The following is a 15,722-nucleotide window of genomic DNA, read 5'->3' as shown; positions in this document are numbered from 1 at the left end:
AGCACTAACAAGCAAGCGGCTTCGAGCTCATACATATGCTAATCAGAGGAGCCATGTCACCAGTGGGACCCATCAGGCAATTAATTGGTCATCAGAAGCTCTGACACTTCCTGGTTCTCTGATCACCTCTTACGCCAACACAATAGCCTCATTAGAGACACAGAACCGGTAGACTGGTGCTGAGAGACGCAGGAAACTATTCATAGAAATAGAATAAAACCATACGCATGAATCAAAACCCTTGTGAAAGAGGAATTCAATAAGCTATCCTGTTGATGTTTAAGAGTAGGTGAATTCATATCTGCCAATGGAGGAGCTTGTCACTGAATATGAATGGGGATGCTAGCAGTTACATTATATCAGATATTTTATGAAGGTAATTGAGTGTGCTCTTTTGATTACCTGAAAATCAGTGGCTCATAAATACCAACATAATCATGACTGAATCACTGTCTCTCATCAGAGTAAAATAGCATATTCACCTTTTAAATTACCACAGTCTTCACCCACAACATGTTTCAACTCAAGGTGAAATCATCATGTTATGCTTAATCATTTTATCCCCCCGCCACAAAAGTACATCTTAGATTAAAATGTCCTTGGTTTGTAAATGAACTACACCACAAACTCATTTGCATAACTCATTAAAAACAGATAAGGTTCCATTTTCTGTTTTCTTCTACATTCACCTCTTGTTGCTTTGTGACAGGACACACTTGGGAGGGGTGGTGGGGGAAATAGTGGAGGACGATGAAACAACAGCTCACTCTGTGTACCTGAACAGCATATCTACAGTACCCTGTATACAAATCCTTCTCCTCTCTCTGCAGTACCCTTTCCCCCTGTCCCTGTCCTCTCTCTACACTACCCTGTCCCCCAGTCCCTCTCCCTGGCTAAATATGGACCAGTCTCTCACATCTCTCCAGGTGGCATACTGGCCTCAGTCCAAACTGAAGCCTCCAAAATATTACAGATGACTTGTATCTGTAAAACAAGATAAAGTTGTAATGCTTTTCAACTACAATTTCACAAACACCTCGGCAGCACATAATGTCAACACATACTAATGGAAGTCTAGAAGGATCACGCTACATGTGTGTCAGAGTCGAAGACACAATATTTCCAGAGGTCAACCTTGTAATGATATGGCTGTTACTAGGTTTCCACTCGAGCAGAGACCTTTGAGTCCTGGGCATACCATCATCAATTCCTTTAATTAAATATGTTTGAGCAGGAGCTCTGTGCTGAGAACAGGGGGAACAGGGGAGCTGTGCAGGGGGAGCAGGGGTTGCAGGCATTGACTGTGATTAGTCTCAGAGCTGGATTAACAAGGCCTTCACAGTGACAGCTCTTATGAAGATGCTATGCTGACACACAGGGACACCATACCAGAGCTATAACACCACCACCGTATATCTGCTGAGCTCTACACTAAATCACACACTCTTTTATTATTCTATACTGAACAAAAACATTAACGCAACATGCAACAATTTCATAGATTATACTGAGTTACAGTTCATATGAGGAAATCAGTCAATTGAAATACATTCATTAGGCCCTAATCTATGGAATTCACATGACTGGGAATACATATATACATCTGTTGGTCACAGACACCGAAACAAAATAGGCCTCACAAAGGGTCTCAGGAACTCGTCACGGAGGTTTTTTGCATTCAAACCTCCATCGATAAAATACAATTGGGTTTGTTGCCCATGGCTGCCCATACCATAACCCCACCTTTACCATAGAGCACTCTGTTCACAATGTTGACATCAGCAAACCGCTCACTCACACAACACCATACAAGTGGTCTGCGGTTGTGAGGCCGGTTGGACACACTGCCAAATTCTATAAAACATCGTTGGAGGTGGCTTATGGTAGAGAAATTAACATTAAATTCTCTGGCAACAGCTCTGGTGGACATTCCTGCAATCAGCATGCCAATTGCACATCCCTCAAAACTTGAGACATCTGTAGCATTGTATTGTGTGACAAAACTGCACATTTTATAGTGGCCTTTTATTAAAATCAAATCCAATCAAAGTTTATTTGTCACGTGCACCGAATACAACAGGTATTTGTCAGTGTATTGTACAGTATATGTTGCATGTGAGCATAATGTATTATGGTTCATTGCCCATACAGATGAATTAACCCAAGCATGAGTACAAGTGACAATCCTTCAGTATTGAATGAAGAATTATCAAGGGTGTTTTTGAGACCTTACAGTGAAATGCTTACTTACAGGCTCTAACCAACAGTGCAAAAAAGGTATTAGGTGAGCGATAGGCAAGTATAGAAATAAAAACAACAGTAAGAAGACAGCGAAAAATAACAGTAGCGAGGCTATATACAGTAGCGAGGCTATAACAGTAGCGAGGCTACATACGGGCACCGGTTAGTCAGGCTGATTGAGGTAGTATGTACATGTAGATATGGTTAAAGTGACTACGTATATATGATGAACAGAGAGTAGCAGTAGCGTAAAAGAGGGGTTGGCGGGTGGTGGGTGGCGAGACACAATGCAGCCCAGTTAGCCAATGTGCGGGGGCACTGGTTGGCCGGGCCAATTGAGGTAGTATGTACATGAATGTATAGTTAAAGTGACTATGCATATATGATAAACAGAGAGTAGCAGCAGTGTAAAAGAGGGGTTGGTGATCCTTTTATTGTCCCCAACACAAGGTGCACCTGTGTAATGATCATGCTGTTTAATCAGCTTCTTGATATGCCACACCTGTCAGGTGAATGGATTATCTTGGCAAAGGAGAAATGCCCACTAACAGGGGTGTAAATACATTTGTGCACAAAATTTGATAGAAATAAGCTTTTGTGCATATGGAAAACATGGGACCAACATGCTGTGTTTATATTTTTGTTCAATGTAGATGCAATGTGATAGCACGTCTCAGAGAAAAAGCCACACAATTCTATATCCCCCCTACATCAATCTTATTCAACTACAGCATAGTCAATGATATCAAATAACTCAGGTGTGCAAAGCAGCAAAGCATTCTCTTGAAAACAAATATGAAACCAGAGAGCCTGTAAACCTGTAAGCCTGTAAACCAGAGAGCCTGTAAACCTGTAAGCCTGTAAACCAGAGAGCCTGTAAACCTGTAAGCCTGTAAACCAGAGAGCCTGTAAACCTGTAAGCCTGTAAACCAGAGAGCCTGTAAACCTGTAAGCCTGTAAACCAGAGAGCCTGTAAACCTGTAAGCCTGTAAACCAGAGAGCCTGTAAACCTGTAAGCCTGTAAACCAGAGAGCCTGTAAACCTGTAAGCCTGTAAACCAGAGAGCCTGTAAACCTGTAAGCCTGTAAACCAGAGAGCCTGTAAACCTGTAAGCCTGTAAACCAGAGAGCCTGTAAACCTGTAAGCCTGTAAACCAGAGAGCCTGTAAACCTGTAAGCCTGTAAACCAGAGAGCCTGTAAACCTGTAAGCCTGTAAACCAGAGAGCCTGTAAACCTGTAAGCCTGTAAACCAGAGAGCCTGTAAACCTGTAAGCATGTAAACCAGAGAGCCTGTAAACCTGTAAGCCTGTAAACCAGAGAGCCTGTAAACCTGTAAGCCTGTAAACCAGAGAGCCTGTAAACCTGTAAGCCTGTAAACCAGAGAGCCTGTAAACATATAAGCCTGTAAACCAGAGAGCCTATAAACCAACACACTGCTGCTGTAACCAACCATATACTATTTTTTTTAAACTTGTCAGCATTATCACAACAATATCAATAGCTTGGTTGCATTACTCTGTTAAGAAGCACACAGTGTGCCAACCAACCAAGTCCCCTGGCAAAGGGCATACAAAAATACTGGAGATTTACATCTGATATCATGCCATCTGTGAGGTGACTTGAACAAAAGGCCGGTGGGTTGTGTTTGAGGCTGTATATTTCAGGTTGTCAGAGAACCTCTATTCTTGCAGAAGCTCATGCTTGTAAGTTCCTTATTGATTGCCTGGCAGCTGCCTTTGGCAACGCCTGTAGCTGGCTAATATAGTGTGCTTTCAGCAGCCCCTGCAGTGCTCACATTCCTCATCAATCTGGCCCTCTGATAATAGAGAGTGTTGACCCACTAATCTGCCATAAGCAGAGTGCTTCATTCTGAAGACGAAGAGCCCGGGCCCTGCTTTCTCTCTCAAATCTGACAGATGACACGTCAACAAACTTTCCTTTGAAAACGGGTAGACAGCGAGGGAGAGAGGGGGAGAACGAGAGAGGGAGAGAGGGGGAGAACGAGAGAGGGAGAGAGGGGGAGAATGAGAGAGGGAGAGAGAGAGGGGGAGAATGAGAGAGGGAGAGAGGGGGAGAATGAGAGAGGGAGAGAGAGATAGAGGGGTAAAGATAGAAAAGATTGATAGACTAGATAGAAAGATGAATAGAGAGCGGAGACGGAGAGAGAAAGAAAGAGATGCACTATGAGTGCATTAATGGGGACAGGTCTCTAGGGGGAGATTCCCTCTCCTCCAACTGACAGCCAAGCCCACTGTCAAAATAGCAAGCCGCACCACTCTCCTATTTGAAGGAATATTTTTGCTTGAGGGTTGCACGTCACAGCTAGGAACTGCTCCTAAGCACAACACACCCATCAACTGGCCTATAATAACTCATATTTTAGTCTGAATCAATTGAGGTAGAAAGTACAGCATTGTTGAAATCCTACATAGCCCTAACTGTAGCCTATCAAGGTTAGTCTCATTGACATAAACCTTATTTTACAGGGAGGACCTGGTCCAAGACATGAGTAAGATTGCACATTTAAACCAGCTTGCTCTGCAGATTATCACTTGAAACATTCAGCCTCAGAAGTAAAACATAAAATAATATTGGTCTTGATCTTCAATAGAAACACGCTGCAAAAACAGTGCAATGGTTAAAAACGTACATAAAAGAGTGTCTAGAACCCTGTGAGACACACAGCCTGTGAAGAAGGGATGAAAGGAGGGAGGCGGTAGCAGGTAAACTGTGTTTGGTCTGGCCTCTGAGGGACTATTTTTAACACCGCCACTCGGTGCACCAAGGGGTTTCTCCGTATCACCACAGCAACAGCCTGGGCCAGGACCTACACATTAACACAGGCCTAGCAGAGAGTAGAGAAAATGAACCACAGTTAAAGATAAAAACCTTGCTTCATAACCTTGGAGGTGGGTGTGATGATTGCTCCCTACAGATAGGGCTATAGATTATGAGGTGTGATGATTGCTCCCTACAGATAGGGCTATAGATTATGAGGTGTGATGATTGCTCCCTACAGATAGGGCTATAGATTATGAGGTGTGATGATTGCTCCCTACAGATAGGGCTATAGATTATGAGGTGTGCGATTTCTAATCATGGATGGTAGCCGTAGACCATGAGTCGCCATACCATGAATGACAGATTGCTGTTGTTGTTTACATATTTGGAAGTCCCTTTTTCCACTGGAAAATAAAAAATGATAGTACTGACATTTTATACAGAGGCTAATGGTGGTGCCAGCAACTCTGTAGCAACTATGAGACTGCCAACCAGCAATACGTCCTTGCTCATGCTCATTATTACCCTGTATGGAACATTATAACTAGGTAGTAGTGGACTAATAGAAAACAGCTGGAAACAGACCCAGGGAGGGAACACGTGTGTCTTAGATAACAGAAAACATCCACTCAGGCTTTTGAGAAGACCAGCTGGAGTAGAAAGAGAGAGAGGAAGGGAAATGGACAGACTTGCTGAGGGTGTTTGCCCCCTCTTGTTCCCACGCCTCCCCATCCCCCTCTCCTCTCCAACCACAGCGTTTTACTGTAGAGGATAAAAAGGCTTTGACAGCATCTGTCAATTCGAAGAAAAAAATACTATAATAAAGCAGGGAAAGATCTGAAGCTCAAGAAAAGCACAATGCAGTATTGCTCCTGAATAGCGCAGCGGTCTAGCGCACTGCATCTCAGTGCTAGAGGCATCACTAAAGACCCTGGTTCGATTCCACACTGTATCACAACCGGCCGTGATTGGGAGTTCCATAGAGCGGTGCACAATTGGCCCAGCGTCGTCCAGATTAGGGTTTGGCCGGAGTAGGCCGTCATTGTAAATAAGAATTTGTTCTTAACTGACTTGCCTACTTAAATAAAGGTTTAAAAAAAATCTTATGACAATGTGGATGTCAGCTGCCCCTGCAGTTACACAGATTCCCAGCCATCAGTGTTAAGGCCAAGCAATTTCTGCCACTCTGCCTTCACACAGGCATGTTGATGATGTACTAAGTAAGCATTGTCCGTGTATCCCCTCTCCCAACCGCCACCTCAGGCTGAATTGTCTTCTGTGCATGAAAGACACAAGGAGCAAAGTCATTTATGTAAGAGGAAAGTCGATCAGATGAAGAATTATTTCTCCATTATGATGTGTGAGTTAGGCTGAGCCTAAATATCCACAGTATCACAGAGGTCTACTCTCATAGCCCTGTTAGTGAGATTCAACATCCAGGGACATGAGGGAACAGGCTACCAAGTAGCACACAAATACTAATACTGTATGTGGCTAATGCAGTACGTCACTTGCAACAAATACTGACAATTACTGATGATCATCTATTACCTAAAATGCAAGCATTACAAAACAATCTTAAATGGGCTGCATACATAAACAATCAATAATGCAGCAGCCATTTTGAGTTTCCATTAAATGCAAACTGCTTTCAGGTTTAATCTGGTGGTATTTTGGTCCAGCCTGTGGAGGTTAGTGCGAAATAACACGGCATCTCATTAAAACGGCATTAGCATCAAAAGATGACCTTTAGAAAAGGCCTCCAGTTGTGTGACTAAGAGAGGTCTGAGAAATGACATGTTATTACATTGGAACGCTTGTGAATCGGCTAGCTAGCCCACTGTACGAACACTGACATCACAGCAGTGCCATACACCCATGTGGAGACTATTTATCATTTTTGAAATGACATGGCTATAATATGAGGAATCCCAAAAAATAATACCTCATTATCCTTTAAATCAAAGTGTTTGCCACGTGCGCTGAATACAACAGGTGTAGATCTTACAGTGAAATGCTTACTTACAGGCTCTAACCAACAGTGGAAAAAAGGTCAACAATAGGTAGGTAAAGAAATAAAACAATAGTAAAAAGACAGGTGATATACAGTAGCGAGGCTATAAAAGTAGCGAGGCTACATACAGACACCGGTTAGTCAGGCTGATTGAGGCATAAAATGTAGTTATGGTTAAAGTGACTATGCATATATGATAAACAGAGAGTAGCAGCAGCGTAAAAAGAGGGGTTGGGCGGGGCACACAATGCAAATAGTCCGGGTAGCCATTTGATTACCTGTTCAGGAGTCTTATGGCTAGGGGTTAAAAACTGTTGAGAAGCCTTTTTGTCCTAGACTTGGCACTTCGGTACCACTTGCCAGTGGTGTGTTTGGACCATTCTAGTTTGTTGTTGATGTGGACACCAAGGAACTTGAAGCTCTCAAACTGCTCCACTACAGACCCGTCGATGAGAATGGGGGCGTGTTTGGTCCTCCTTTTCCTGTAGTCCACAATAATCTCCTTAGTCTTGGTTACGTTCAGGGATATGTTGTTATTCTGGCACCACCCAGCCAGGTCTCTGACTTCCTCCCTATAGGCTGTCTCGTCGTTATCGGTGATGAGGCCAACCACTGTTGTGTTGTCTGCAAACGTAATGATGGTTTTGGAGTCATGCCTGGCCATGCAGTCGTGGGTGAACAGGGAGTACAGGAGGGGACTGAGCACACACCCATGGGGAGCTCCAGTGTTGAGGATCAGCATGACAGATGTGTTGCTACCTACCCTCACCACCTGGGGGCGGCCCGTCAGGAAGTGCAGGATCCAGTTGCAGAGGTGGTGTTTAGTCCCAGGATCTTTAGCTTAGTGATGAACTTTGAGGGTACTATGGTGTTGAACGCTGAGCTGTAGTCAACGAATAGCATTCTCACATAAGTGTTCCTTTTGTCCAGGTGGGAAGTGTGGAGTGCAATAGAGATTGCATCATCTGTGGATCTGTTTGGGCAGTATGCAAATTGGAGTGGGTCTAGGGTTTCTGGAATAATGGTGTTGATGTGAGCCATTACCAACCTTTCAAAGCACTTCATGGCTATGGACGTGAGTGCTATGGGTCTGTAGTCATTTAGGCAGGTTGCCTTTGTGTTCTTGGGCACAGGGACTATGGTGGTCTGCTTGAAGCATGTTTGTATTACAGACTCAATCAGGGAAATGTTGAAAATGCCAGTGATGACACCTACCAGTTGGTCAGCACATGCCAGGAGCACAAGTCCTGGTAATCCATCTGGCCACGCAGCTTTGCGTGTATGTTGACCTGTTTAAAGGTCTTAAATACGTCAGCTACGGAGAGCGTGATCACACAGTCATCCGGAACAGCTGATGCTCTCATGCATGCTTTGGTGTTGCTTGCCTCGAAGCGAGCATAGAAGTGATTTAGCTCGTCTGGTAGGCTCGTGTCACTGGGCAGCTCGCGGCTGTGCTTCCCTTTGTGGTCTGTAATAGTTTGCAAGCCCTGCCACATAAGACGAGCATCGGAGCCGGTGTAGTATGATTCAATCTTAGCCCTGTATTGACACTTTGCCTGTTTGATGGTTCGTCGCAGGGCATAGCAGGATTTCTTGTAAGCTTCCGGGTTCGAGTCCCGCACCTTGAAAGCGGCAGCTCTACCCTTTAGCTCAGTGCGAATATTGCCTGTAATCCATGGCTTCTGGTTTGGGTTTGTACAGTACATACAGTCACTGTGGGGACGACGTCCTCGATGCACTTATTGATAAATCCAGTGACTGATGTGGTGTGCTCCTCAATGCCATCGGAAGAATCACGGAACATGTCCCAGTCTGATAGCAAACAGTCCTGTAGTTTAGCAGCTGCTTCATCTGACCACTTTTTAATAGACCGAGTCACTTTATTCATGTTTACTCATGTTAAGTGTTGAGGTTTGACCCAGTCTTTCAATCACGCATGCTCACACACCTGAGAATAAACAACCAATGAGAAACACTGTAATGGAAGCTGTAATGTAACTACTCTTCATTACCTGCCTGGAAATAGGGAGTTCCCTAATTAACACCAGCCTACTTTAGTTAACCCAGAGGTGACCGAAGTGAGGGCAGCACCCAACGTCCCAGCCCTTAGCTAGCCCGTGTCATGTGTGTTGGTGACAGAAAGCCAATGCACCACTATTAGCAGGCAACACACGTGTGGGGCTCTAAAGCCAAATCATTTAAAGAGAACTGTTGAAGTGCAGAGAGCCAGTGATGACTGCATGGGAAACGTACTGCTGCAGGCTGCTGTGTTGTGTTGGAATTATTCCAGCTCACCTCTGTTTATTGGCATATTACAGGGCCCTGCCATCTCTCATGGAGGCTGGACAGTCCCCAGCCAGCCACAGCAGCAGATCCCATCTCACTAAAGCTGTTGCACAACTCTCAATCACTTTAATAAAGTTTTATTGCTGCCGGAAGGCCAAGGCTGAGACATTATGTCACATCCACTGAGACCTTACCATGAGAGGGATGTCCCAGGAAGCGGCAGGCAGCTGTCCGACATTAGAGAATCGTTTAAATACTGTTTGAGGACCCTCAAACAATAACTGATATTCATAAAGGTTACATAGAGCCATTGCACTTAGACCTCAGTGCTAATGCATAATCTGGGCAGCTCTCCAGGCAATCCAGGCAATCTCGCCACACATTTCCAATGCAGGGCTCAGTCTCTCATCTATAGAGGTCTCATGCTTTAAAATCCATCTCAGTCTCTCAAAACATGTCAAAGGGCAGGAGGTAAAAATGCTTTATTTTGTCACCTCTAAACTGTTCTGGCCCGGAGGGAGAATGAACTTGGCAGCACATTTGATTATGTTGTCAGTAGTTTTTTTATACACAAGTCTGTTATTAGCTGGAACAGGTGCCAATCACTGTCCAGTGAAAATCTCCCTTTTAAAAGTTAATATTATGTTAAATAAATACCCAAATAATGTTGTTGACTCATTCTATACTCTTATTTGTGGCCAAAGCATTCATTGGAGAAAAAAACACTTTAAAAAAAACACCTCAAACTTGTATGTTAAACAGACAGTTTAAAAAATGCTTGCTATTTCCTCATAGAATATGATGTCATACTCCTGAGGAGAATGAGCTGGCCAATCAGCAGTCTAGAGGAGGATGAGCTGGCCAATCAGCAGTCTACAGGAGGATGAGCTGGCCAATCAGCAGTCTAGATGAGAATGAGCTGACCAATCAGCAGTCTAGAGGAGGATGAGCTGGCCAATCAGCAGCCTACTCACATGAATATTTGTTTTTAACGGTATATGCCCACACCACTCTGTTGTTGGGGAACGTCCACACCATTCCAACACAGAAGAGCTGCATTTTAACATACTTAACAAATTTGGAAGGAAAACTATTTTGCTCATATTGTAAATAAGTATAGGTCATATTTTATAGAAATCTGGAAATACTATGCTCATTTGAGACCACTCTTTCAAAGTCACTGAGATCTCTTTCTTTTAGATATGGTAGCCAAAATAATGAGCATCCCACTTTCAATATACACAATATACAATATACATGGCCAAAAGTATGTGGACACCTGCTCGTCAAACATCTCATTCCAAAATCATGGGCATTAATATGGAGTTGGTCCCCCTTTGCTGCTATAACATCCTCCACTCTTCTGGGAAGGCTTCCATTAGATGTTGGAACATTGCTGCGTGAGGTCGGCACTAGTGAGGTCGGCACTGATGTTGGGCAATTAGGCCTGGCTCGCAGTCTGCGTTCCAATTCATTCCAAATGTGTTCAATGGGGTTGAGGTCAGGTCTCTGTGCAGGCCAGTCAAGTTCTTCCACACCAATCTCAACAAACCATTTCTGTATGGACCTTGCTTTGTGCACGGGGGCATTGTCATGCTGAAACAGGAAAGGGCCTTCATCAAACTGTTGCCACAAAGTTGGAAGCACAGTATCGTCTAGAATGTCATTGTATGCTGTAACATAAAAATGTCCCTTCACTGAAACTAAGGGCCTAGCCAGAACCATGAAAAACAGCCCCAGACCATTATTCCTCCTCCACCAAACTTTCCAGCTGACACTATGCATTGTGGCAGGTAGCTTTATCGTGGCAGGTAGCTTTATCCTGGCATCCGCCAACCCCAGATTCGTCCATCGGGCTGCCAGATGGTGAAGCGTGATTCATCACTCCAGAGAACGAATTTCCACTGCTCCAGAGTCCAATGGCGGCGAGCTTTATACCACTCCAGCTGACACATGGCATCACACATGGTGATCTTAGGCTTGTGTGCGGCTGCTCTTCAGTAAGGCCATTCTACTGCCAATGTTTGTCTATAGAGAATGCATGGCGGTGTGCTAGAATGTATAAACTTGTCAACAACAGGTGTGGCTGAAATAGAATCCACTAACTTTAAGGGATGTCCATATACTTCTTGTTGTTTACTTTGTATCCTTAATTTACTCAAGTGTTTCCTTTATTTTGGCAGTTACCTGTAGGTTGATCCTTTCAGACTCCCATTACTAAAGTAAGTATTGAGTGAAACACAGCAGCACTGAGAACACAGGGTGGATTATGGGCTGTTATTATGTAGGTTGACTTTACAGAGCAGATAGCATTCATGTTTCCAGCCCTAGCCCTGAAGGCCTCCATCCCTCCATCAGTACCCAGCAGCTGGGTGAACTGCTGTGAGCGGTCTGAGCAGGCCTGTTATTATTAGACATTTGCAGATGAAATCACCACAAATACCTTGTAGTGACCTACACTGTTACTGAGTCACAATATCAGGAAACAAGAGATTGAGTAGCGACAGCCTCTCAAATGACTTCCGACTGGGCACGCAGTCGTCGAATCAATGCTGTTTCCACATCATTTCAATGAAATGACATTGAACCAACGTGTGATAGATGTTGAATTGAAGTCTATGCCCAGTGTGTTATCACAGCACAAGAAAAGGGTATTAATATCTAACAATTATGTGCTACAACCTCTGACTAATTTTCATTCAATGTAAGACAATAAAAAACCTATGTTGGAAATCTGAATCTGAATAGTCTGTATCTTATTTGAGCTAAAACCCATTCAAGACAATAAGACCTGTTTTCTCTAGACAAGCAACATAACTAGTCTGAAGATGGATAATACAACAGTTTAGTGAACAAATTGCGATCAACCTTCATCAGTCATTGCCTCTGCTACGTGCCTATGGGGTTAACATCTTCTGAATAATTACACCTGCTCAACATGGTATTGGGGATGACAGAGAATATGACAGAGTCCTTCTAAGCATGTATAGCAAATATGAGAGTCTGCTAAATACACATATAATCAAATGTAATTAACATATTTTGCAGTCTTACCTCTGTTTCATGTGTCATGGGGTTAAATCCACAGAGGTTGCAGACAGTGTTCTTGCATTCTGTGCAGGTGTTATAGTTGGGAGGGTCCTTGGAGCCCTTGTTGAGTTCCACCTTGCAGAGTGGACAAAAAGATTGGCCTGCTTTGGGAAATGGTTGGGAGGATGCTGCTCCCATTGGAGGAGCTGATGGAGGTTTGTCCACGTTGGCATGTACTGATGGGGGGGCATTGGCCTTCTGGGGATGCGCTGCTTTCTTCTCCTCTGCTTTCTGTACAATTATAGGTTCTTGATTCTCCTTCTCAGCCAGAGCAGGTGAAGCTTGTTGATGTTGTGAGGATCCTAGTGGTGGGGTCTCCTCCTTTTTGTCTGCATTTGGTGCTGGGGTTCCAACGGGAATTGGTGTCTCCTGAGGTACAGTGGGTGGAGTGATCTCTTGTTGGCCAGCCGCAGGTACTGGGATCTCCTCCTTCTGGGGTTTAGCTGGAGCTGGAGTCGGCTTTGGAGATGCAGCAGGTGTGACATTCTCCTTTTGAAGTGCAACAGGTGTAGAGACTATGCTGGGCAACGGTTGGGATTTCATCATGGGAGGTCCTGGGGGTTCCACTGCTCCAAGTGCTCTCTGCATCTGGCAGGTCAGACAGAGCCATTCCTTTACCTGAAAAAAAATAACAGTGTTGATAAAAAAATAACTAAAAATAATAATAATATATCTCATCTTAGTTGCTATTTAAATACTGCATACTACCTGTGACAAACATACAAAACAACTGTCTTATGCTCTAAATCTAAAGATGCTAAAAAAAATTGAATAATTATATCACAGCGTATTAATACAATTCCTTAAGATCTAAAATTAGATCACAACATCTATATAGAGTATCTTCATAGACCTAAAATCCTCATGGTTTTTCCTCTCATTGTTTATGAACCTAATTTTAAAGCCTGATGCATATTCTTAGGATGTGAATATTTCCCTTTCAAGACGATTCGATACGTATCTAGCTAGACACATGGGCTCCGATGAGATACAATTTAGTTTGAAACAATTTGATGCAATTGGGTTCGCTGGAAAAGATTCAATGAGTTAACAATTGTTGCATACCCACGTTCATTTTAAATTCTAAATTCAAATTGTCTGCTGATGGAGAGCTGGGCCTCTCTGAGCTGGATTTGTCGAAGCAGACTCCTCTCTTTCCGTGTGTGTGTGTGTGTGTGCGTGCGAGTGTTTTTAAATTCTGTATATCTATGTTCTATGTACTATGAAGGCATCTGACCTGAGCCATAGGGAGCCTAGGCATATACCACCCCACTACCACTATCAGCAGGGCAATGAAGCATATGTTTTTTGTCCCTCCACTTTGGTTCTGAAATCAACATCACCCACTGATTAACTTGGAATTATTGCAGATTAAGTGTTTGAGCTAGTCATGTATTAATCTTGACTGTAAAAAAATAATTGCTGTGGCAAAGCCAATGAATATGTAGCACAACTATGGATTTCACCCCCATCTCAAAACCAGTTGGTTTTGACCATTTGGAAGTTTTTACTGAGTGAGCTTCTCCTCACGCTAAGGGCATGTCTTGCAAAAGGGATCGGTGGCCTCGTTATGAAATTATCAACTTTACCATGTAAACTCAGCAAAAAAAGAAACGTCCTCTCTGTCAACTGCGTTGATATTCAGCAAAGTTAACATGTGTAAATATTTGTATGTACATAACAAGAATCAACAACTGAGACATAAATTGAACAAGTTCCACAGACATGTGACTAACAGAAATTGAATAATGTGTCCCTGAACAAAGGGGGGGTCAAAATCAATAGTAACAGTCAGTGTCTGGTGTGGCCACCAGCTGCATTAAGTACGGCAGTGCATCTCCTCCTCATGGACTGCACCAGATTTGCCCGTTCTTGCTGTGAAATGTTACCCCACTCCTCCACCAAGGCACCTGCATGTTCCCGGACATTTCTGGGGGGAATGGCCCTAGCCCTCACCCTCTGATCCAACAGTTCCCAGACGTACTCAATGGGATTGAGATCCAGGATCTTTGCTCGCCATGGCAGAACACTGACAATCCTGTCTTGCAGGAAATCATGCATAGAACGAGCAGTATGGCTGGAGGCATTGTCATGCTGGAGGGTCATGTCAGGATGAGCCTGCAGGAAGGGTACCACATGAGGGAGGAGGATGTCTTCCCTGTAACGCACAGCGTTGAGATTGCCTGTAATGACAACAAGCTCAGTCCGATCATGCTGTGACACACTGCCCCAAACCATGACGGACCCTTCACCCCCAAATCGATCCCGCTCCAGAGTACGGGCCTTGGTGTAACGCTCGTTCCTTCGACGATAAACGCAAATCCGACCATCACCCCTGGTGAGACAAAACTGCGACTCGTCAGTGAGGACCACTTTTTGCCAGTCCTGTCTGGTCCAGCGACGCTGGGTTTGTGCCCATAGGCAACGTCGTTGCCGATGATGTCTGGTGAGGAACTGCCTTACAAAACGCCTACAAGCCCTCAGTCCAGCCTCTCTCAGAATATTGAGGACTGTCAGAGCGCTGACGGAGGGATTGTGCGTTCCTGGTGTAACTCGGGCAGTTGTTGTTGCCATCCTGTACCTGCCCCTCAGGTGTGATGTTCGGATATACTGATCCTGCGCAGGTGTTGTTACACGTGGTATGCCACTGCGAGGATGATCAGCTCTCCTTCCTGTCTCCCTGTAGCACTGTCTTAGGCGTCTCACAGTACGGACATTGCAATTTATTGCCCTGCCACATCTGCAGTCCTCATGCCTCCTTTCAGCATGCCTAAGGCACGTTCACGCAGATGAGCAGGGACCCTGGGCATCTTTCTTTTGGTGTTTTTCAGAGTCAGTAGAAAGGCCTCTTAGTGTCCTAAGTTTTTATAACGGTGACCTTGATTGCCTACCGCCTGTAAGCTGTTAGTGTATTAACGACCGTTCCACAGGTGCATGTTCATAAATTGTTCATGGTTCATTGAACAAGCATGGGAAACAGTGTTCAAACCCTTTACAATGAAGATCTGTGAAGTTATTTGGATTTTTACAAATTATCTTTGAAAGACAGGGTCCTGAAAAAGGGACGTTTCTGTTTTTGCTGAGTTTAAATCTAAAAATGACCATACTGATTGTTTAAAGTAAAACAACCAAAACAAAGCTGGGTAGAGTGTGCAGTTTAAATAGGCTACTAACATTGCCTGGGGTTGTTTGGCATGCAAATTTACTTGTCGATCAATGACTGTCAACACACTTACATGCAGTTCGACACTGAACAAGAGAGGACGCATCAGTTGTTACAAGATAAGAGATATTTTCCGACAGTAGAAAG

At 44.0% G+C, this 15,722-nt stretch overlaps 1 protein-coding gene across 4 annotated transcripts in view; it reads right to left on the bottom strand.

Annotated features, from left to right (window-relative positions):
* Positions 1–15,722, bottom strand: part of LOC109866960 (protein piccolo) — a 99,097-nt gene that overhangs the window by 77,709 nt on the left and 5,666 nt on the right. For all 4 annotated transcript variants that reach the window (XM_031801422.1, XM_031801423.1, XM_031801424.1 and 1 more), the window contains exon 3: positions 12,377–13,030. In XM_031801422.1, coding sequence (XP_031657282.1) covers positions 12,377–13,030 — 654 coding nt within the window. The remainder of the gene's footprint in view (positions 1–12,376; positions 13,031–15,722) is intronic.

This window comes from Oncorhynchus kisutch, linkage group LG22 (genome assembly GCF_002021735.2).
Source record: "Oncorhynchus kisutch isolate 150728-3 linkage group LG22, Okis_V2, whole genome shotgun sequence".
NCBI classification, from domain to species: Eukaryota; Metazoa; Chordata; class Actinopteri; order Salmoniformes; family Salmonidae; genus Oncorhynchus; species Oncorhynchus kisutch.
This window is presented reverse-complemented; position numbering and strand designations above follow the sequence as displayed.